Here is a 25000-nt window from a genome sequence, read left to right on the forward strand (position 1 = left end):
TCATCGAAATCGGTGAAATCACCCATTTTTTTAATCACATTGATTGTCTGCTCTAGTTGGGGACCCATCGCGGTGCACCAGGAAGAAGCTCATATGCCTCTTGTAGTGACTTATTTCACAATACATTGCAGTCTTCATTGCACTGTAGAGAACCTACTGTTGGTTTATATATACATATATATATATATATATATATATATATATATATATATATATATATATTGGCTTGAATTAAAGCTTAAAATAAAAATGTCAAGTATTGTGGTTCAGTTGTGCTCTAAACTGAAACATTTATTTTGAACGCGCCTCTGTTATATCAAAGAACCTACTGTTGATTTTATATGTCGGTTTTTTCAGTTTGTGCGGCAATAAAACTTAGCAAATGCACTTGTGATGTTAGTATTAACTTCGGTCAAAATCACCTGTTCCTTCTGTCATCGAATTATTTCGATTATCGATTATTGTCGAAGACATTCTGATACAAAACCTATCTAAGAACACTGCCAGGCACATGAAGTTCCATCATGTGAAATTTCATAAAAATCGGCCCAACCGTTTTCGAGTCCATAAGGAACGAACTCAAAGACTTACTGACACAAACATGCAGACAAAGTTCCTTTTATAAAATTGTACACACACACACACGCACACACGTGTGTGCGTGTGTGTGTGTGTTTGCATGCTTGTGTGTGCATTTTCTAAAGAAAGTATATTGAGATTGTATATTTTTTATCACTTATTATAAAACACTCTTTCACCATAAAGAAAGCCCTTCCGCTTTCCTACTTCCTCTTTCTCACAGAAGAGATGTTATGAGTCTATCTCTGCTCTATCGTTACTTTTGTGGTAAGTGCTTGACTGAGCTCCAATCTATGAACCGTCCCTGTAACTAAACGAAAATTCCATGAGCATAATTTATTTCCATGAGCCATCTGACTGTGAAACGCAATACAGTATGTTTGCTTCCTTATTGGCTATAACATGACAGTTTTCAAATCTAATGACAATAAATTCCTATTGAGCTGTCCTCTTAGATAGTCCTACCCAACTTCCACCATGACTGATCTTGTCTCACTATTCTCCTAACATTTAACCCTTATCCTAGAGTTGCCTTCATACCTTGACGAGTGGTGACCTTCCAAGTGAACACACACACACACACACACACACACACACACACACACACACACACACACACACAATGAATAAATGACAAAAAACTATATTCCAAAGTTCATGATGTTGACCATCATACAATTTATTCCTTTAATTTATTTGACATTTACAATTCTTCACAGTATCTGTTTTGTAGCACAAAATCAATCACTTATTATATCAATCAGTGAATATATTATGCCCATAACTCAGAAGAAATAGCAACAATCAATCCATCAAAAGGAAATAAAGTGCGTTTTGACATGATTAAAATCCGAAAATTAGAAGAGAAGCTGTAAATACCTTAATATATATAAATTCCACATGCAAACAACGTCGCAGTCCACAAGAGCCATGACAGTCAACGAACCGGAAGTCCAATACTCGAGTTTCGCCCTCATTTGGGTTCATCAGTTAGACACATACGAACACATTCTTGTGGGCTGCGACATTGTTTGGCTGTGGAATTTATTATATATAATCTCTCACATTCTGAACATTATATATATATATATATATATATATATATATATATATATATATACCGAGATTAACACACGTTCCTGATGATGTGAAGACAATTTCACGAAAAATTAAAAACCGTGGACACTTAAAAAAAATGCTTGGGCCATACATACGTTCGATGTATATGCAAAAAAAGATGATACGAAAAATTGAAAAAATAAAAAAAGTTATCATTAAACAGAAGCTTTCTGTTTATATATATATATATATATATATATATATATATATATATATATATATTTAGCAAAACTGGTAATTAGTAAAAACCTGAAGAATGTGCTCAATACTATTGCAGAGCAAATATATATTTTTATTACCGTTTTATCTGTTTTAGTTACACATGTTTCTGCTACCGGATCGTATTTAGGATCCAGCAACTTCGTCAGACTTGAACAGAAGTGGTTATTACGATTTGGAAAGACAATATTAGAAGACGATGAAAAAAAAATCATAACCACTTCTGTTTAAGTCTGGCGAAGTTGCTGGATCGTGAATACGATCCGGTAGCAGAAACATGTCTAACTAAAACAGATAAAACGATAATAATATATATATATATATATATATATATATAATGTCAGCATTTTATATCTTATGCATGTTTCATAGAACAGCAGGAATAATACCAGTTTGTTTCTCTTGTGATCCATTTTTTTTTTCCATTTGGCAGGCCAATGTTTGAAAGTTTTGTTCAAGTGTGAAAAGAAATTCGACACAAACATTTTTGACTTCCATGCATCGTCTTCAGGCGAATGATGAATTAAAAAATGGCGCTCAGTGAATTCATTGAAAAAGTCAATTCAAATCATTTAAAAACACTTAAGCGTACTTTCCCCCTCATATTGAGCCTGATTGATGGCTGGTTTGTTTGTGCGAATGAGTAAGGCTTCTATGAGTGGGAGACGCATGTAGCAATATGAGACGACTAAAATGGCGGTATTTTTGACAATTTTTCAAATTTATTTTTGGGGTGTCATGTGCTACTAGGTGCTGGTAGATGGAGCTGTTAGGGGAAGACAGGTGACATGTAAGCCGTCAAGAAATACTTGTCCTTGTCATGCCGATGTATGAATTGTTTTTGGAGACATATTCCCTTATAGGACTTAAAAACATACACAGCGTTGCTAGTTTTTAGCAATTTGTCGTCGGGTGTCAGGTTATTGCGTATGAGTAAGTGATTTGTTTTTAATTCATCACTCACCTGAAGACTACTCATGGGAGTTGAAAATGTTTGTGACTATGGTGAATTTCTTTCTACACTTGAACAGGACGTTCGAACATTATTCCACCAAATAGAAAAAGATGAATTACAAGAGAAACAAACAGGAATTATCCTTGTTTTTCAATGAAACATACATGTGTATGTGTGTGTGTGTGTGTATGTGTACATATAGTTAATTAACACGCTCATAATCGACAAAGTATACCGTTTCTATGTACAAACTAACCAATTCTTCAATGTACCTGAAAATAAATAACTCTTGGAAATTGCAGGGAGAACCGAAGCCTCTCTGTAAATATTGATCCCGATTCCAATTTTGCCATTAACCCTTGACCTTTCTTAACTCTGTGTTCATTGTCACGCAATTGCTCGAGTACAGGCCCGTTTATATATACAACTGACAGGGTGTCCAGCCCGCCAATATGACTATAGTCATTCGGTCTCCGAGTTGTCCGTTATACTATCTGTGCGTCAAGTTGGGAGCAGGCGGATAGTCGACCAAATGGGAGATGCTTGGCTGACCATATTCAGGCAGTACTGACTGATTGCAGGTGAGTCTTTGTCTATGTTTCTGAGCTCAGACAACACACCAGCCATATACGCCTGCATGTCTCATCTCCCACCAACTGTCATCTGCTGCTGCTGCTGCTGTTGCCCTGGTTGTCGCCATGTTGCCAAAACCACCCTATTAGCTTCAGCTCTTAGTTGCATGGAAATGCACCGGTTTATCACTACCCAGACGAACATGTATTGTAACCATTCTGTGATTATGAATTCCTCGAACAGAAATTTTACTACTCTTGCAGTATTTGACCCGGATCTTCGGGATTTTCCATCAATCATTGCTCGGGATCGACAAACAATCACTGGATTAAACCGGGTAAAGTAACAAACGCCAATGAAGTTCAAAACAAACAAACTCAGAAAAAAAAAATCGAAAATACAATAAATAAAAATAAATAAAAGCTATCGTAAATTTACTGAATATATGTTTTTTTTTTTTCAAGAAAAGTTGCATTTTGTATTGTTTATTAAATTTTATTTCATTTAACAAAAGTTTTTCATTTAACAAAAGTTTCTTTAAGAAAGATGAATTTTTTTGGGGGGGAGGGTACAGTTTTTTTTTTTTGAAAATTTACAGTATACATTTTTTTTGGTTAGTACAGTTTTTTTTTTTTTTTTTTTTTTTTTTTTTTCGAGAAATTTAAAGTAAACATTATTGTTTAGGTTAGTACATATTTTTTTTTCGAGAAAATTTACAGTAAACATTTTTTTGGTTAGTACAGTTTTTTTTTTTCGAGAAATTTAAAGTAAACATTATTGTTTAGGTTAGTACATATTTTTTTTTCGAGAAAATTTAAAGTAAACATTTTTTTGGTTAGTACAGTTTTTTTTTTTCGAGAAATTTAAAGTAAACATTATTGTTTAGGTTAGTACATATTTTTTTTTCGAGAAAATTTACAGTAAACATTTTTTTGGTTAGTACAGTTTTTTTTTTTCGAGAAAATTTAAAGTAAACATTATTGTTTAGGTTAGTACATATTTTTTTTTTTCGAGAAAATTTACAGTAAACATTTTTTTTGGTTAGTACAGTTTTTTTTTTTCGAGAAAATTTAAAGTAAACATTATTGTTTAGGTTAGTACATATTTTTTTTTCGAGAAAATTTAAAGTAAACATTTTTGTTTTGGTAACGGAAGTTGCTTTAGTAGAAAATATGAATTATGTTAGGTGAAAGTACATAAATTTGTTTGTCAATAAATGTTTTGTTTCCACATAAATTCAATTGGATATGTACCTAGAAGCTCCCGGTTGGTTCAGGATTCTTTCTTGTTTTACTGTTTTGCTTCCTTTCAACGTGATTCGTTGTCTTTGATCCCTGGAAGAATACATTTGTTTCGGCGTTTCGGTTTGGTACGATTTAGCGTTTCAACATTTGAACAACGCTCAGCTTAATCCAATGATTGCCGGTCGAGCTCGAGCCGGGAGTGACGGAAAATCCCGAGGGTCTGGGTCAGATACTGCAAAAATACCTAATTTTTTTCTTTATCTTTATCCAAACCCTAACCATTTTTTTTTAAGTTATTGAAAACATTTACTTTTTTACAATTTCCTTTTTGCTTATTTAAACTCTGATAACCTATTGCAAGTCAAATGACGCAGGTGTTCAAATCCATTATCTATATATCTATAAAAGTGTGTGTGTGTGCGCGCGTGAGGGCTGCTGCTAAGAGGTTAAAATTGGAAAATTGGTACGTGGGGAGCTCCTTGGATTTTTATCTCTTTGCTAACTGTTTCACGAATGCGCATGCGTGATTAGTTCACATTACAGATTACTTATGTTAAGAATAAGTAGTTTGAAAACACCTCTTAATGATCGTGTCGCGCTGGTCTAATGGTTATCGTGCTTGATTCACTATCTTTACGTTTTGGTTTTGATCTTAGTTCAAGTATTTTTTTTTCCTTATTTTTTTACTTACAAGAAGTGAACAATTTAGAAAAAAAACATAATACACGCACGTGTATTAATTAAAATATAATATTTATGCATATTTTACGACCGGGCAACGCCAGGCAGCCTGCTAGTAATACTATAATATCAAGAACACCAGACATTTTGGGCATTATAAACCTGGTTGAACTAGAAACTATATCTTCAATGCGAGAGGAGGACAATTATTTTTAAACACGAAACTCATGGTGTAAGCTCGACTAAATATACCGTGCAGGTCAGTTTACTTTATAATGACTGTCAGAACCAAAGTGGTCACTACATTGTTAGAAAAGTACGAGGATCGTTCCAAAAAGAAACCATTCTATTTTAACTCAAAAAGTTGAAGAGCTACGAAGACGAGAGCGATACTGTTAAACTAAGTAACCTTTTATGCTTCAAATTTTATTTTTTCTACATAGTCATCCCCATTGTCAATGCGCTTTTGCCATCGATGAACGATGGCTGTGCATGCGCGCCCGGAGCGTGCTTTGTCATACAAGGATCATTCTAAAAGTAAGGCCTCCTATTTTTTTACCCCAGAAGTATGTGCATATGTTGACACATTTGTATGTACAGGTTTGTGTCCGAAACTAATTACCTGCGCATTATGAATTTTATAACATAGCTCCTGTGCGTAAGGAGTGGTAATGTGGGTAATATTTAATTTAATTTCGTCTCATACAAAGGGAGTAAAAAGGGGATGGAACCCTTCATGAAAATTTAGGGAGCTCCGATGTTTGTAAAATCTGAACAATAGAATCCTCGTCTACTCTAAAATGTAAAATATCATTTTTCTTTATAATTTCAAAAACGTTTCCGTGCTGTTTCTTTGTGCATGGTATCCAAGATTTTGATAAATCTAGATATCCACTCGTGCCATTTTTATCAGTCCATTTATTTTCGGTGCCATTTTTACCTAGTCTGTTATTATGATCCGTAAATTTTAGTTTTATTTGTAATTTAAAATCTCATATCTCTACTATCATATAAAAGGAACATTGTGTCTGTGTATCCGTTCCCTACGGACTCGAAAACGGCTGGTCCGATTTTTATGAAATTTCACACGAAGGTAATTATATTTTTATATCAATCATACCAGTTATTATAGGTGCCACAGGGCTTATGAAGAAGAACCTGAAGTCCTACCTAACAAATATTCCTGGTGAATCAAGAGCAAAAGAGATCCAAATAATTACACTAAAGGGAACAACGAGGATACTAAAAAGAGCTCTCGGTTGGTATCAATAAAAAGCAGAGCAGTGTTGGCAGCTGGTTTGGCTGCCCCATATCCAGTGTTAACATCTTCAAAGGAAGAAAATTAAAAAAAAAAATACGTTATTCGTCTTGAGTCGTTAAATAAGCAAAAAAACTAAGTTTCTTGTGGAAATACAGTTTTCTCAAATTATTTAGGTGTTTGCAAAAGTTCCCAACACCAGCAATCGTTCGCTTCATATTGAAAATTGGCAAACAGAACTCTTTTTATCTTAAATTTTTGCGCTCACCAACCATTACAGTCCTAGATGTCTGTCCTTGTCTGTCAATATCCTCACTCCTAATTATTAATATAATGTATTTCTAGAAATTGTCACTGCCTAATTTACCCCGACTAATTTTCTTGTATTAATCTTCCTTAACGTACCATGAGATTTATTTAGCTTTAATCCATTCCCAACCCACGCTTAAATTTGTGACTTTAATTTATATTGAAAGTGCTTGTCTAGCATTCAACCCAATAAAAAAAAAAATAAAAACAAAAAAATCCTTACGATGTACGTACCCGTCACAGAATAAACACGTTATATTATGTAGATCACGTTAATTGATCAAGTTGTTTTGTTTTTTTCATTTAGTAAGAAAATAAATTGTATGAGGGAGCAAGGATGGTGTGTTTTGCTCCGCCATTTTAAAAATTCATCACCGGTTACCCCCCCACCCCCTTAACAATCTTTCCCGAAATAGAGATCAAAATCAGCCTTGTAATGGCTACGATGTACTATTAATCGCCAAATATCGTACAAAAATGATTTTCTATATATGAAAAAAAACTTCTTGATCAACTTTCGTGGATTTTGGAAAATCATATTTTCAATTCAGCCACGTTCCTCAAAGATTTTTGCTCAATTTTTGTTGTTTTTTTTAAATTATTTTATTAGGTTTAATTTGAAATAACAACCGATTATTTTTCGCGGTGCAATTAGCAGCATGTGGATGTCATCAGAGAGTTATCCACCCCACCCGCCTCAAAAAAAGAAATACTACCCATAGAATCGTTAATAAAATCCATCGCCCGTTTTCGCAATCCAACCCTCTTTGGTGCACATAAACTTTAGTTAGTATTTACTTTCTTCTGACCACAGGAAGATGTGACGGCCTCGTCGGCATTTCCCAGTCTGTGTATCTCAGGCAGTTAACAATAAACTAACTTTACCACAAAGAGGGGAGGCAAAGCCTGGGAGGGTGGACTTCTCTAGAACTACCAAAGACAATACATCATTTGAAGTCAAAATTAAAAATTCTGCAAGAACTTTCATCTCAACCTAATATATATATATACTAGCAGGCCACCCAGAGTTGCCCAGTCGTAAAATAGGCATAAATATTACAGATAAGATGGATAAAAGGCCACCGACATGATTCAGTTTCTATCGGATTGATAGTCGAGATCAGATCTTTAACCGGTATGTATTTGTAAATGTCTTGTCCAAGTTGTGCATATATATATGTCCAACAGTTTCTGTTTTATCATATTCCAATGACACGAGAGACACTTTAGTGATTGTCTCATCAGCAGAAGTTGTAATACACTCACTCGAGCATAACCCTCTAGATATTTATCTGTAAAGTTATCTCAAACTTCTATTAAAGCAATCTCCACAATGGGAATAAAAGAGGAGTATCACAGATAAAATCAGGAGAATGCCAAAAGAGGAGTGCAAAAGAATTATTGAAAATTTTGTATATCCAGGTGTGCTTATCAGTGAATGGTAATGAAACAAAGACAGTGGGACATTAAAAGGTGAAACTTGGTGGACAAGTCACACATAGACTGATATTTATTTATGTCAAAGATGGTTGGATTATAGAAAGAAATGTAAAATTTTATGAAAGATTATATGAGTGGCATGTTTAGAGGGTCACCCTGCAGTATTCAGCAGGGGTAATATATATATATATATATATATATATATATATATATATATATATATATATATATATATAGCCATCCACACACTGTACTGTTTCGCTGTATCACAGCTCATCAGTGCGGCTAAACAGGCAACTACCTCAAGCCAGGATCGAAACCCGACCACCCAAACAACAGTCAAGGCTTCTCCCCACTACACTATATGGCTGCTGCTGTACGGTTAGTGAATTAACAATGTTTTGACATCGTCCAAATGCTTGTATGTATAATCTCAATATATATATATATATATATATATATATATATATATGATGAGACGATTTCAATATTTTTCTCAATCCGATACAATTACTGATTCCATACTAAATTTTCGCTTCTGATACAATTACCAATTTTCGATTCTTTATAAATCTCTAGATATCTAACTATAAAAGTGTTCTTTTTTTCCTTATTACCATGAAATCACATGTTTTGTTTGTGCATTTATTTGTGTCAAAGATGGTTGGATTATAGAAAGAATTAAAATTTTATGAAAGGTTCCATGGGCAACATGTTTAAAGAGTCACCCTGCAGTATTCGGCACGGCTAATCTATACATCTATAAAAATGAGAATGTGTGAGGACACTTCTCAACCTATAGACTCCACGAATTTTTGATCTGCAGACTTTAAATTTGATATATTGGGTATTCATAGATGTGGAAAACTTTTTCATCAATTTTCATCCAAAAAGAAATGTACTACTAAGGGGTTAAAATTGTAAAAAATGTCACTTGAAATTATCATAATTTTATCTGCTGTCAACTGTTTCACGACTGTGCATGTGCAAATCATTCACATAACAGATTACTTATGTTAAGAATAGGTACGTTTGAAAACACTTCTTAAAGATTGTGGTGAGCTGGCCTAATGGCTATCTTGAGGTTTGAGTCACTGTCTTTAGGTTTTGGTTTCGATTACAGCTGGGGTATATATATTTTTTACTTACAAGAAGTGAACTGTTTAGAAAAAACATAATACTCGCATGCACGTCTCAGTTTCTTTCCGTTTTTCTTTTTACTTCATTTTTTTTTTTAAAGGAATTTATGTTACGTTAATGTTATATCCTTACTTTAAATAAGAATACAGCAAGAAACACGGGATTATGGGTGAAATACAAAAGGGGTTTATTTACAAGAGAATACATGTTAAATAAGAGTTACTCGACATATTTTCTTATTCTCTTCCTGTCTTTTTCCTTCTCTCTCAGTCACGTGAGAGGGGCAATATATCCATAATTCCTCTCATCTATTAAGGGATGTTAGGTTATTCCATTACATCAGTTAAATACCTACGGTATTTCTATTTATCAGAAATAAGAAATCTGCATTAATTAAAATATAATATTCATGCATATTTTACGACCGGGCAACTCTGGGCAGGCTGCTAAGTTAATCGTTTTAAAAAAAATTGAGCATTTATGAAAAAATATTGGTTTTTAATTCATGTTATCAATATAACTGAACTTAATTATTATATATATATATATATATATATATATATATATATATATATATATACAAGCACATGTGATTGAACACGACAGAGTTATCCTGTTTTCCGATCTTTCTGAATATCTTTTCCATTTGCCAAACGGTCTTTTTAATTTCAGCAGGCACGTTATATAAAATGGCGCCCAAAAGTTGTTGTTCGGCCATATTCTTAAGTACTTTCTATCGGTGCATCCGATAGAATGGCCGAACAATAACTTTTGGGCGCCATTTTATATAACATACCTGCTGAAATTAAAAAGACTGCAAATGGAAAAGATATCCAGAAAGATAAAAAAAAAAAGAATAATTTTGTCGTGTTCAATCAGACGTGCTTGAATAATGACTTGCTGCCAATATATATATATATATATATATATATATATTAGTGATGGGACACTTCCTATATTTTCCTCGATTCTGATAAAATTATCAATTTTGCTCCAAATTCCCAATTCATATACAAGTATGAACTTTTCTTTTTTTTTTTTTAAATCTTTAAAAATTTAGCTATAGAGTTATTTTTTTTTTAATTTGAATTACAATAAAAAGACATGTAATATGTGCATATATTTTACAAGTGTAAAATTACTCTTGTAGTAAATGAATAACAGAATTTAATTTTATTAGTCGTTTAAATTCTATGGATTTACCGTTTTATCATTAGGACCAACAATGTAAAAAAAAAAATTAAAAGAATCGTTTGGACATCAGAAAGTAGGCCGAAATTTTCCCGATTCCAAAAGTGATTTAATGCTCTCAAACGTTCAGATTAATCGTCCCAACATTAATATATAGATAGGAGGAGGAAAAAACTCGAATCTAGGATTTCTTTATTTGATATGACGTGTATAAGCTGTTATGTCTGATTGTGGAAATAATTATATATACTCCTTGCATACTCCTTGCATACTCCTTGCATACTCCTAAAAAATAGAGATGTAGACAGTCATTAATGTATTTCTTTTTTTTCTTTCTTCCATTTTCAGAAAGGCGACAATATCAAGAAGTTCAGAGAAGAGGTCAGTGGTTATATTCATAATTTTTTTTTTACTTTCGATAAATTTCAAATTCCTACGTTGAGCATTATTACGAAAATTCGATAATGACGATCATCAAAAGTGTGATTTCTTGAATATAATTTATTGAAGCAATTAAAATAGATAAAAGGTGTAAATATTTTTTATATTTTTTGTATTAATTTTTACACATACACACATATATATATATATATGCACGCATAAAAATTAATACAAAAAATACAAAATAAAATTATATATATATACGTTAATGTATTGCAATTAATTAAATTACAAGTTGGTAAATCTAGTAGTTTCAAGTCTTATCTAATATCAGAAGGAAATTTTCATATAAGACAATCCCAGCCAAATAAAATTGCTCAATATATATTAACTTAAACATTGTATTCCTTGGTTCAAGCATTAAATTCTAAATTTTATTTGGAAAATTGACTTTTCTTAATTAAAATTGGAACCTATAAACTCTATCATATATATATATATATATATATATATATATATATATATATATATATATATATATATCCTTAATGAGTATAAAATTCATACTTGTGAGACATCAGTTTGAGTTATAGCTGATGATCACCTTCCTTGTCCGAGACAAAGTCGGTTCCACTGTTGGATTTTCGCCACTATTTGCTTGATCTATGTTAGTTAATAGACTTTCTTGTGTGTGGCACGTTTGCTCAGTTGGCAGAGTGCTCGCCCCGCATGCAAGAGACTCGGGTTTCGAATCCCAAGTTATTATGTGTCTAACTGATGAACCCAAATGACAGCGAAACTCGAGTCTTGGACATCCGGTTTGTTAGCTGTGCTGGCTCTTGTGAGCTGCGACTTTGTCTGGCTGTGGAAATAATTATATATATATTAATACATACATGTGTGTGTATATATGTATGTTTAAGCATATATGGATGTATGTATGTATATATATATATATATATATATATATATATATATATATATATATATATGTACGTATGTATGTATGTATGCATATATAAATGAAATATTGAAAGTCCTTTAAATAACTCGATATTTGTGCAGACAAAATGCTGAAATGAATTAGCTGTAAAGCAGTTTTTTTATGTACATTTTTCAGATAAATTGTTTCTGTCGTTAATTTATATTAAATCGCTATATATTTCTTTCTTATATTAAAGTTTTCAATGGTGTTGAATGTATAATAGAAGCAATTCTCAAATGCTCTCATCGCCGACTTTTGTTCAGAAAATGAGAACATTTGAGAATTTCTTCTATTATATCTTTTTATATCCTCATTGCACAATGTATAATTACCTATTTTTCTATTAACATTCCCTCCGATGAGATGAGCCATTCATTGAAAATCCATGGATTAAGGAAAAAACTTTAATAATCATTTTTACTCCTTTGTCAAATAATACATTTTATTGTAATTCTACACAATTTACTTCATAATTTCCATTTATATATATATATATATATATATATATATATATATATATATGATTTTCAGAATGTGAGAGAATGTATATAATAAATTCCACAGCCAAACAACGTCGCAGCTCACAAGAGCCATGACAGTCAATGAACCGGAAGCCCAAGACTATATATATATATATATATACATATATATGACTACTTGATTTACTCACATAAAATGATACTTTTTTATATTAATTTATGAGTAAATTTTTAGTATTCACTTGAACAGTGCTCAATGCATAGGTAGAGCTAGGTAGTAAGTTATAAAAATGTATACAGCAATTAAGCTACACAGAATATTCTGTGCTTCACCCACACTAGGATTCATCATAAGCCTGACGAATCCTAGTGTGGATGAAACATGGAATATTCTGTGTAGCTTAATTGCCATATATATTTTTATAACTTACTATATATATATATATACGTTTTATATATATATATATACGTTTTATATATATATATACGTTTTATATATATATATATACGTTTTATATATATATATATACGTTTTATATATATATATATACGTTTTATATATATATATATACGTTTTATATATATATATATATATACGTTTTATATATATATATATACGTTTTATATATATATATATATACGTTTTATATATATATATATATACGTTTTATATATATATATACGTTTTATATATATATATATACGTTTTATATATATATATATATATACGTTTTATATATATATATATATATATATATACGTTTTATATATATATATATACGTTTTATATATATATATACGTTTTATATATATATATACGTTATATATATATATATATATATATATATATATATATATATATATATATATATATATATATATATACGTTTTATTTTTTATTACTGTATTTTCTGTTTAGTTACATTATTGTTTCAGCTACCCGGCCGTTTTTTGGCCGTCAGGTAGCTTCCTCAGACTTTTACAGAAATGTTCGTTTATGGTTGGATGGAAGAGTGAATGAGGGGTGCTAGAAAAGCAGAAAAAGAAGGGAATAGGGGGAAAGGTGGGAGGGGTGCTTGGTATGTCGGTAATGTTTTAGTTTTGGAGTGTAAGGACATTAGGTGGTTGTGGGGGGGGTCTGGAAAGTTCATCTCTGGTGTGGCTGAGGGCATAGAGATATATGGAGGGGGAGGGAGATATATGGGGGTAGGAGGAGGGGGGTTACTTTAAATTTCGGGTCTTAGGGTTTAGGTTGTTGGCGTCTCGTGTAGCTGAAACAATAATGTAACTAAACCGAAAAATACGGTAATAAAAAATAAAACGCATATTTACTCTACAACAGTATTGAGCACTTTCTTCAGGTTTTTATTAATTACCATTTCTACTATATATATATATATATATATATATATATATATATATATATATACATATAAATTCGGTATAAAATTGAAAAGTCTTGATAAAAATTCTAAATATTATAATCACCTTCCAGAAACACCTAACAGTATTTAACCATATGTACGTACATTTCAGAAAAAAAAAACACTTTGTCATCACAAAGCTTTCTGATGAATTTGTTTAATGTTTTGTTCCTCTGTTTCAGAGTGGGGCCAAAATTAACATATCAGATGGCTCATGCCCGGAGCGGATAGTGACTATCACAGGCTCTTTAGAAAGCATCAATCGAGCCTTCACGATGATTTGTAAAAAGTTTGAAGAGGTAAAGTTATGGTTTTTGCTCACTTTTGCTTTCACTCTTTCAATTTTTATTTGGGTGCCTTAATCAAAAGCACTGATCCTCATCACCTTACTCAGGTGTCAGGGTAAAGGCAGATGAAATCGATTAGGCTGACAAGATTGTGAAAAGATAGGTCGGCCATATTTCCTCAAAGATCGACTAAGAATGGATGCAGATGGTGACTAAGCTGTTGCTAATCAACTGACCGGCAGCAAGTTGGTCTGATCAACTACAACAATAGTTGGGCAAAATTGGATGCATCTGGTTCAGAACAGTTGCTTCTATTTTTTTTTATGATCTGCAATAACCATATACTAGCCAGTTGGTTGGCTGTTTTTGCTTTTTCAGGTTATTTGATGTCGAATCTAGTTATTTCGAGGAACGATATTTAATGGAGTATATTTGTTTTTACGTCAGATTCTATTTAACCCATAGTTGGGACCCTAACAGGTACGACCACTCCGGGTCAGAGTGGACCTGGGAGCAATGCCAATTAAAGGGTGGCTACACACTCCCCAAAGCCCGCAAGCTGGGGCCTCACCATCAGATATAGTTTTAGGTCATATCCAGGACCATACTAGCCAGTGATGACACATTAAATGAATAAATAAATATATTGAAGTAATTAACCCATGACATAACAAATTTAAAATTAAATATAATGCATTAAATCTGAGATAATATTTCATTAAATTCGATAAATAAATTATCAAATATGAGATGATATTTCATGAAATATGACATGAGAAATAATTTGCAAAATATGAGAAGTAATTCACGATATATGAGAAACTATTAATGAACTATGAGATAAAATTCATGAAATATAAGAAACTATTCATGAAATATGTAAAATAATTTATAAAAGACGAGATAATAATTCCTTAAATTATGAAAAATATAATATGAAATATGAGATAATTATTGAAATATGAGATTCATAAAATGTGAAAAATAAGTCATGAAGTATGAGAAAGATTTTATGAAGTATAAGGTATTAATTCATGAAATATGAAACAAAATTCATAAAATCAGAAATTATTCATAGAATATGCGAAATAATTTATGAAATATAAGATAATAATTCATTAAATATGAGAAATATATTATGAAGTATCAGAATATTGTACGAGAACAATTTTTTAAAAATGAAATTATAATTCATGAAATATGAGAAAGATTTTATGAAATATAAGATATTTCATGACATATGAAATATGATAAATATTTTATGAAATGTCAGACAATAATTAATGAATTTTTTTATTGACACAAAAGTTAAATTTCCCCAAATTCTGTTTGTTTATTTGCATTCTACATTTCCAAATGATACTTGCCAACTGATAATGGCTGCTGTATTTGAAATTCAAAAATTTATTTTGTAAAAAATCTTTTCCCTTTGAATTTCTGTCTCTAAATTATTCTTTTGTTTAGGATCTTCAGAATACACCCACGGTGCCTAAGCCTCCTGTTACTCTCCGATTGGTTGTGCCCGCAAGCCAATGTGGCTCTTTAATTGGAAAAGGAGGGTCAAAAATTAAAGAAATTAGAGAAGTAAGTTATAATTTTGATTTCTTGTTCTTTAACAAAATATTTTTACTGATTTTTTTTTTTAATCAATTTTCACCCCAAACAAGGCCTAGGAAAGCTTAACAAGATGTTGGCTTATGTTACATTTAAACTTCTGCATATCAGTACAGTCAGGGACAAAGGTAGCAGGAAGGGAATTCCAGAGTCTAGCTGTCTGAGGGAAGAAAATATTAGAGTAGAAAGCTTTCTGGCATTTAAGGATCTCGACAGTGAAGGGATGAGATTTTGTTGCTAAGCAGGTTTGTCGAGGATATGTAACTTGAGGGGGTACAAGTGCAATGAGTTCATCAGACATCATTCGATTCAAATATTTTTAAGACAGACACAGAGATGCTACATTGCGGTGATGGGACAGGGGTATTAAACATCAATTAATACGTATTAAACACCTATTAATACGCATTAAACGTCTATTAATACGCATTAAACGTCTATTAATACGCATTAAACGTCTATTAATAATACACAGTAAATATCTATTAATAAGTATTAGGCATCAACTAATACATATTCTTCAGATCTCAGTTTCTTTTAAGTATTTTAAAAGATTTTAAGTGGCATCATGTGTACACAATCTCTCATTCGAAAATTGAAATATTTTGAATTTGCATTGAATTTGATCTATAATTATTAGATACCAATTAAGCTGGAATACCTGAATTTCAATTTCTTCTTAAGACTTCTTTTAGTTTAAGTGTTAAATTTTCATACATTTTCTATAATTAAAAGTATATAATTGAATCTGATAAAAAAATTGGTGTAATTATTTTAAACATAAGGTACTATGTATCAATATGTCCTAATTTTTATTTCATAATGGATAATAAAAGTAGTTCAACATTTTTCTGTTTGCAAAATTTATTTTCTTCTGATTATTTATAATTTCTATAAATCTCATTCCCATTGTGTTATTTCAAAACTAATTCTGAACTGTTTTTTTTTTTTGTTTTTTTTTACTCTACAGAGCACAGGTGCCTCTATTCAGGTAGCCAGCGAAATGCTTCCCAACTCCACTGAACGTGCTGTGACAATATCAGGGACGGCAGATGCCATAATACAATGTATTCAAAGTATCTGTTCAATCATGTTGGAAGTGAGTAATGCAAGGCTCCTTTTCTTTCTTTTTTCTCATCATTTGACTTTCAGAATTAAAAACCGAAAATATATGCACGGACTAAACAACCATCAAATGAATTTGGAGACACGTTGCTATACACAAAGACTCTTCTTGATAATTGTGTCCTTTAGGAATGTTCGTTTTCTATCCTCTTTTTATACAATAACAACATCGCATCTATGGAACACATCACTACGACACTGCATCTCTACAAACTATAGCATAGTCGTCTGATATCAATAAACGCTTATTATAAACCGTCTTCATACGTAATCCAATTTAGTTCATTCCACTCTCATAATATTCATCATTCCAAATAACAATTTATCAATTTATCTTAATAATTATTATCCTCAAGTGGTTACTGGTATATATATATATATATATATATATATATATATATATAGAGAGAGAGAGATAACAAGGAACAAACCGTATTAAGTGTTCATCAATATATATATATTAGTGTTGGGATAATTAATCAACATCGGAAATGTTGGAAAAATTGGAACATTTGGAGGTATCAGAATCAGTATCGGAGTCAGAACTTTATGCCTATTTTCCGATGCCAAAAACGATTCTTTTGTCTTTTTTAATTCGATTTTGTTTAAAGTAAAATCTTCCTCTACTAGTAGTAATCATAAAATAATAAATATTATTGATTTTAAACTACCAATAAAACTAAAATCGATAGATTATTCTCCCAGAGGCGTATTTTTACTTTTGGGAAAATATCTGCACCCTTAACATGTGTTTTAATGATAATCTAGGAAAAAAAAAACAATTCAATAATTAAATATTTAGAGATTTATAAACAATCGGAATTGGTAATTGTATCAGATTCTCAATTTAGTATGGAATGAGTAATTGTATCGAAATCAGGAAAAATATTGGATTCGTCCCATCACTTTGTGCCATATATATATATATATATATATATATATATATATATATATATATATATATATATATATGGCACAATCACGTTGACACACCAGTTCTCGCCCGATAACCGGAGTTAAGCAACATTGAGCCTGGGCAGTACCAGATGGGTGATCATTTGGGAAGGTTAGGCGCTGTATGTACCGTGCTGAGTCATAGAAATTTCCAGGTTGATATTTGGAGGGGTATTAATTCATTGGGAGAGATGCACCCCAAGTCTTTGTTAAGACATGCGTCTAGGAGAAGGAAACTCTGATGTAAAAACCTGCGGTCTACTGTATACTCTGTCCTGTGGCAGTTATCTGCACCGACAGAGGTTAACAATAATACCAAAAAGTGCGGTTGGTTCTACACAAAACCTTCACCACTATAAACAAATCATTTGTGTGGATTTCCGAGTAACTTAATTGTTGTGGCGGAAGCTCATACATCGAAATTAACAGGAGAGTCCATCATATATATATATATATATATATATATATATATATATATGTGTGTGTGTGTGTGGTCATCTTCTTCTTGATCTTTTTTTTTGTTGATGTAATCGTCTTTATATTTTTTCTTGCTACTGATGCAGAATAAGAGTCATGTTATCGTGGAAAAATTTCCAGACAGTTTATATGAAACGCTGAAAGTTGCTGAAATGCTAAGCCAATGGAATCGCAGCAGCCAACCTCATTAAAAAAAACCATTTATTTGTTCATTATCGTGAGTTGCATCTTCTGTTTGGTGCAGATTGCGAACCCACGTGACTTATTTTTCGCCATTCCTTCCGATCCAGGGAAAATTGATTGATGGAGTTGAGAGATATCCAATCAAAATCATTTTCTCTCCATCTTCCCTTTGGCTTTCTTTTGTCTCTTTTGCCTTCTAACATACTCTCAAAGCATAAATTTGACAGAATATTGAGATCACCTGCCCCACTATTGACATGGCCAAACTGTTTTAGGATTTTACTTTGATTTTATCAAATAACGAGGTTAGGAATTACGGGGGGGTGGATTTTTTTTTTTTTATTAGGGGATGTCCCATAATGAAACGCATGACATGATTTTGAAACACCTTAATGCGATTGGCTAATTGTTAAGCCCATGTAATATAATCAAGGCATATAAAACTACTTAAATTAAATAAACTTTTACTTTAACAGTTATCGACACCATTTTTGATTTTTGATTTATTTGTTTTCATTGCTTTATTATAAGAAAAACTAAATATTTATCTTGATTTGAACAAAAATTCATAAAATCAAAAATAATATAAAAAATTGCTTGTTTGCTATCAGTTGTTTGTTATTCAAAAAAAAATATTGATTCATGAAACTTACCTTACAACGAGTATTTTTATTTGTATTTTAATTTTCTAAAAGTTTTGTAAAAATTTACAAACATTGTACGCTACATTCATTGTATTTTCTTTGTAAAAAAACTGTTTTCATTTTGCAATGAATTTTTCATTAAATTATCTTCGTCATAACAGAAATAATATATTTTCATTGAAAAAATTGGCCAATGTTTGTGCAAAAAAACAAAAAAACAAATCAAATTTCATTCAGCATCTTCTGAAATTTCATGTAAACTGTTCAAAAAAATTCCGACAACATGAGGTCCTTATTCTGCATAAGCACGGTTGTATTTACATAGCTAGAGTCTGGTAGCCATGAAACATGTCCATGTATTTTTTTTTTTTTTTTCAAATAATGATGGATTTATTAATATTAGTCTCTTTCTGATATCGGCATTTTTTCCTCAAAGTTACTCCAGGAGTAATTCCTGAACAATTTATTTCAAAGATATAAAATAGATAAAGATGATATTAGTGGATGGATATTCATTCTATAGGGTAGAACGATAAAAGTGTCACCCTAAAGAAAACAATACTACATCTTTATTTTAAAACTTTTATTGAAAAAATCAATTTAGGTAACTTGATTTTGTAGTAGAGCTGACATCTATTGTAATCTAATGTAGCCGCCTTCAGCCTCAGTCACCGCCTTGATACGGGTCCAGAACTGGGAGCATGTCTTTTCCACAAGCACCCATGGAAGTTTGGTGGATGGCGTCAATCAGGCTGGCTTTTGTGTTTGTAGGAGGCCATGTTGCTGTTCTCGGCGTATAGCAGACAAAGTATTCCAGTGGGTTCACGTCAGAGGAGGAGGAGGGGGAGGAGTCAGTGAAAGCAAAGGTACAAAGTCGTAGCACTCTTTCCTTAGCAGCCCTTTTTTCCGGATGAAAATCGATTAAAAAGTTTTCCACATGTTTGAATATCCTATATAGCAAATTTAATGTTTGTAGATCAAAAATCTGTTGAGTATATAGGTTGAGAAGTGTCCTCACACACACACACACACACACACACACATTCTCACTTTTATAGATATATATTCTGGATCTCTTTGGACTTGTGAACTGGCGCCGAGTCCTGCTGCCACAGCCAGGTCTGCCAGCGGCCACCACACTCTCCAACACATTCAGGTATACTTTTACTGTTGATTTTCAGACTTTGAAGATGTGAGGTGGAAATCATGTGGCCTTCATTTGATACCACATCAAAGACCATAACCAGAAACTTTGTTTTTATCACCCTGGACACGCCCTCAAGTGTTGAACCTTCCAGATTTGCATTTTGAGGGTGCTGGCAATGGTCCTGTTGTCATAACTTGGATCAGGAGGGAGGATGAGTTGTACAATGCCGCATCTCCAATATCACTCGTTGAACACTTTCAGACATGATAGAAGGCTCCTATCGTTCTTAGGATTTGTACACGACTGGCCAATTAGTAGATAGTCTGCACCCCCCCCCTAAAAAAATCGGTTTTCATTAAAAGGTAAATGGAATCATGTCGTCTTTATCAGGGCGACAATTTTATCATTCCACACTGTAAAATAGTAAAACGGTTCCGGCATACTTTTTTTGCCATCATCAATATATCAATTCTAATCTTTGACTATTGATTTTGCATTTGTTTTTATTGGTTATTGATTTTTTTTCTATGAACATTTTTGAACGTTTGATTCTATGATTTTTCTTGTTTTGCAGATGCTGCTTTTGTTTAAATGTTTTATTTTCTTGTTTTTACATTTTGCACGTTTTTTTTTTGTTTGTTTGATGTCATAAAAAGAGAGTGGATCAATAATTTTGTAGCGCAGATTCATAAAATGGTCTGAAGTTTTCACTGACGAAAGATGGGATTTTTGACCTGAAATTTGTATGATACAAAAATTATTTTTTGACATTAACCTAAGATTTGTTCTTGTTTATTATGAATTTGTTCTGTATATTATATCGTTATTTTTTATGGCAAGTGCTCGTCTGAGCTCCAATATATGTCCCTCTCACCAAACTTTCACAAAAAAGGCTCGTCTAGTTGAAAACACTATCAATAATTTCTCCCACTCTTTCTATGTGCCTAAGCTAAAACTTGGATTCCATGAACAAAGCTTCTTTCTTAGAACTGCACTCCTGTGGAACTCTCTTCTGTTTCCCTGCATCCCAGCTGACTACTATATGGCCGTCTTCAAGTCCAATGTAAACAATTCTTTATGAGCCGTCTCCTTAAGTAATCCAAGTTACCAAATTTGCACGACTACCTATTACTATGATATTGTCCAATTGACAACTGTAAATGCATTAACCCTTATCCTCGAGTCCTTTGGGCCTTGATAAGTTATGACTCCTTTGTAAAAGAAAACAAAGATGAGTTTGAATCATAATAGACTATGAGCCAAAGTAAGATTTATTTATCTAAGGATGAATTTTGGAACACAGCTGTTAGGCGCAAATGGTCTAAATGTGAGCTATATTTAGTTGAATTTACTTTATTTCAAAGTAGTAATAGTATATGATATAATCACATTGACACTGGTCCCGATTAGATCAATGTAGTTAAGTAATGTTGAGCCAAGCCAGAAGTAAAATGGGTGACCATTTGGGAATTCCAGGTGTTGTATGTGATCTCTGCTTTATCAGCGTTGTTTCCAATCGTCTTGGACTTTTGATTGCTACTGGACTCGAGCAGTGTCGATTCAGAAGAGGTGTGGTTCGGGATTGTGCAACCTTTGCCCCACAATTACACGTGCAGTTATCCTTACAATGGGTATTTATTGTCTCTTGAGACTGAACCGAGGTATTGACAAAGTATGTAAAAAGGGGGGTGGCATCCTTCATGTGAATTGCTATACCGCACTTTCTGTGAAATTTTAACAATAGATATTAGATATAAATCAATATATACTAAAAGATGTACCCGGCGTTGCCCGGTATTAAATGTAACGTTAAATTCCTAAAAAAAAAAAAAAAGTAAAAATAGTGGAAAGAAACAGATATGTGCATGTGAGTAATGCGTTTTTTCTAAACAGTTCACTTCTTGTAAGTAAAAAAAAAATACTCGAGCTTAGATCGAAACCAAAACCTTAGAAAAGAAAGTCAAGTACGATAACCATTAGGCCAGCCTAACACAAGCTTTACAAAGTCTTTTCAAACCTCGTGAAATAGTTGACAAACATAAAAATCCGATGACCCCCAAAATATTAAATTGTCAATTTGGACCCCCTTTAGCACCTTTTTTTTCGGCTGAAAACTGATTAAAAAGTTTTCCCCATGTTTGAATATCCTGTATACCAAATTCAAAGTTTGTAGATCCAAAATTCGTTGAGTATATAGGTTGAGAAGTGAACTCGCACACACATGCACATTCTCACTTTTATAGATTTGTAGATTACACAAACTTCAGTTTATTTGGGTATCTAAAAAGGTGGTTAAGGGGCATAAAGTGCAAATATTTCAGATTTGCATTAAATCTGATCCATAGTTATTGAACGCGAATCAAGCAAGATTCTCCGAATTTAAATTTACTTTTTTTTTTTTTTTGTATGACCCTTTAAGGTTAAGGCTTAATTTTGAGACGTTTTCTCGAATCAAAATCATTTAATGGATTTTGATTCAAAATTCCAATAACGATTTCTAGTAATTTAGTAATTATAGAAGCCGACGGTGACTAAGACCTGAGTGAACCATATTCGAATCGAGCTCGTTCAACAGAAACACTTTCATAAAAACCCACACTTGACCTTGTGTCACGTCTCATAAAAAGAAGGCAAATAAAATATCTTGATCTGCTGGCTATTTTTTCTTATTTATCTTGTCTTTTATTTATATTGGAGGGGTATTGCTCTAGTTTTCTACATTAGTCACATGAATTTAGCATTGATTTCTATATTAAAATGCAATTAATAAACGCGTTTGGTTACACGTTTATTGATCCACTCTTATATTTGAAACTACACCGATTTGAATTGTTGTTTTTACTCTTATTCACCCTACATGAAGCATATTGCCAATTGAATGCAAGGGGATACTATTTGGGATTGTTTCTAACAAGGGTCTGTGCTGAGATGTTTGCAGTGAATTTAAACTTCTGCATGTCAGTAGTCAGGGAAACAGGAAACAGGGTGAGAATTCCAAAGTCTGACAGTCCAAGGGAAGAAACTATTAGAGTAGGTTTTCCGGCATCTAGGGATCTTAACTGTGAAGGGGTGGGATTTTGCTGCTAGTTGGATTGGTCAAGAGTATGTATACCGAGAAGGAACAGGAGTTGTGAGTTCATCAGAGCACATTCCGTTAAAGTGCTTTTAAAACAGGCACAGGGAATCAACATTGCAGCGATGGGACAGAGGTTAGAGCTAAGCTGATAGTGTGGGGCCTATTAAATTCAAATTGAATGTTATTCTGTACTTACGGAAATTATGATGGACTCTGCATTTGAAACATTTTATATTTGAGAAGGATATTGCAGTTATCTTGAAGCATTGTGTGTGTAGTGTGAAAGGAGTTGTTTGAAGGCTATATTAATGTGGTTTGTAGGAAACACCGTGGACACGAGTTATTATATAAAAGAATAATGACAAGATTATAAAAAATTTTTTCAATAATTTTCAATTACGTTTATTTACCAACAAAATATGTCGTACGAGATGATAGTTGTTGATGGCCCTAATTTTTGAGAGTAGTGTCTCTTCTTGAAGGGATAAAATAAAAATAAAGTATACAACTGTTTGGCAAGAATTTTCTTTTATCTGTTTTATTATGTTACTAGCGAGGGGTACCCGGCGGTGCCCGGATGTTTGGGGGGGGGGGGTTAAAAAAAGTAAGTATGAGGATCGAACCCGGACCGTTGAGGCAAAGTTGTAAATTAAAGTGTGAAAAAAAAAGAAGTGCGATGTTAACCATTGTCCCACCGCGAAATGCTAACGGAAACACGTTTGAATTTATTTAATTAGTTGGATTTAGCAGGTGCTCGTTTTAATGAGTTAATGAGGTCAACTGCGGGATGGTATTCATTTACTGCTGAACGCTTTTTTTCCCCACCCCCAAGATGTTATAGGAAAAAGACTAACCCAACACGCGGCGAGCGACAAATATTGAATATTTATCTTCCCGAAATCGAGCAAATTAAATAGACAGGCGAGCTTCGTTGTTAATTGTGAGATATTACGATTTCTATGTGATATAAAAAGTTTTAAAAAGTTGTTAAGCGAACGACCGCTTCTCTGAAAGAAGCCTTTTGTAGACACACAGAAAAAGGGAACACACATACATACATTTTCGCTTTTATATTCATAGATTTATTTTTTTCTTATTTCCGGAAGTCAGTGTCGCAGCCTGGCTGTCAAATCAATTTCAACGATACGAGTTTTGATGGAGAATAAGTATTGTTAGGAATTATTGTAGCTTTTTTAAATGTATATATATGATTCATTTTGTATTACGCTTAAAGTATGTCCTTAGAAATGTTAACCCTATGTATCCGTTCATATCTTATATGCTTTTATATAGTGATGTGGTTCTTGGTTGATTAATTGTGTCCATTTGTGTCGGGTATATACTCGAGAGTCAAAACAATGATAAGAATATTCTGTTGTCATAGCCCTAGTCATAATGCCCATTCAGAAGATTGTAGGCCGAAATCATATCACCAGGTAATTATTAGCGTTCAACGGAGAAATGGTTAAACTTCTTGGGCCAGGTTTGATAGAGGAGATCCAATAGACTCTGCATC

General features: G+C 32.5%; 1 protein-coding gene across 40 annotated transcripts in view; it reads left to right on the top strand.

The window, feature by feature from the left end:
- Positions 1-25000, top strand: part of LOC145258136 (poly(rC)-binding protein 3-like) — a 572684-nt gene that overhangs the window by 329106 nt on the left and 218578 nt on the right. For 27 of the 40 annotated variants that reach the window (XM_080115905.1, XM_080115923.1, XM_080115891.1 and 24 more), the window contains 4 exons: positions 11057-11089; positions 14160-14276; positions 15729-15848; positions 16849-16977. In XM_080115905.1, the coding sequence (XP_079972031.1) occupies positions 11057-11089; positions 14160-14276; positions 15729-15848; positions 16849-16977 (399 nt within the window). Of the gene's footprint in view, positions 1-3306; positions 3454-11056; positions 11090-14159; positions 14277-15728; positions 15849-16848; positions 16978-25000 lie in introns of those variants that run through there. The other 13 variants (XM_080115886.1, XM_080115894.1, XM_080115909.1 and 10 more) reach the window with 3 other exon arrangements.

The sequence above is a fragment of the Euprymna scolopes genome, chromosome 33 (genome assembly GCF_053919585.1).
Source record: "Euprymna scolopes isolate OS-2025 chromosome 33, ASM5391958v1, whole genome shotgun sequence".
Classification (NCBI taxonomy): domain Eukaryota; kingdom Metazoa; phylum Mollusca; class Cephalopoda; order Sepiida; family Sepiolidae; genus Euprymna; species Euprymna scolopes.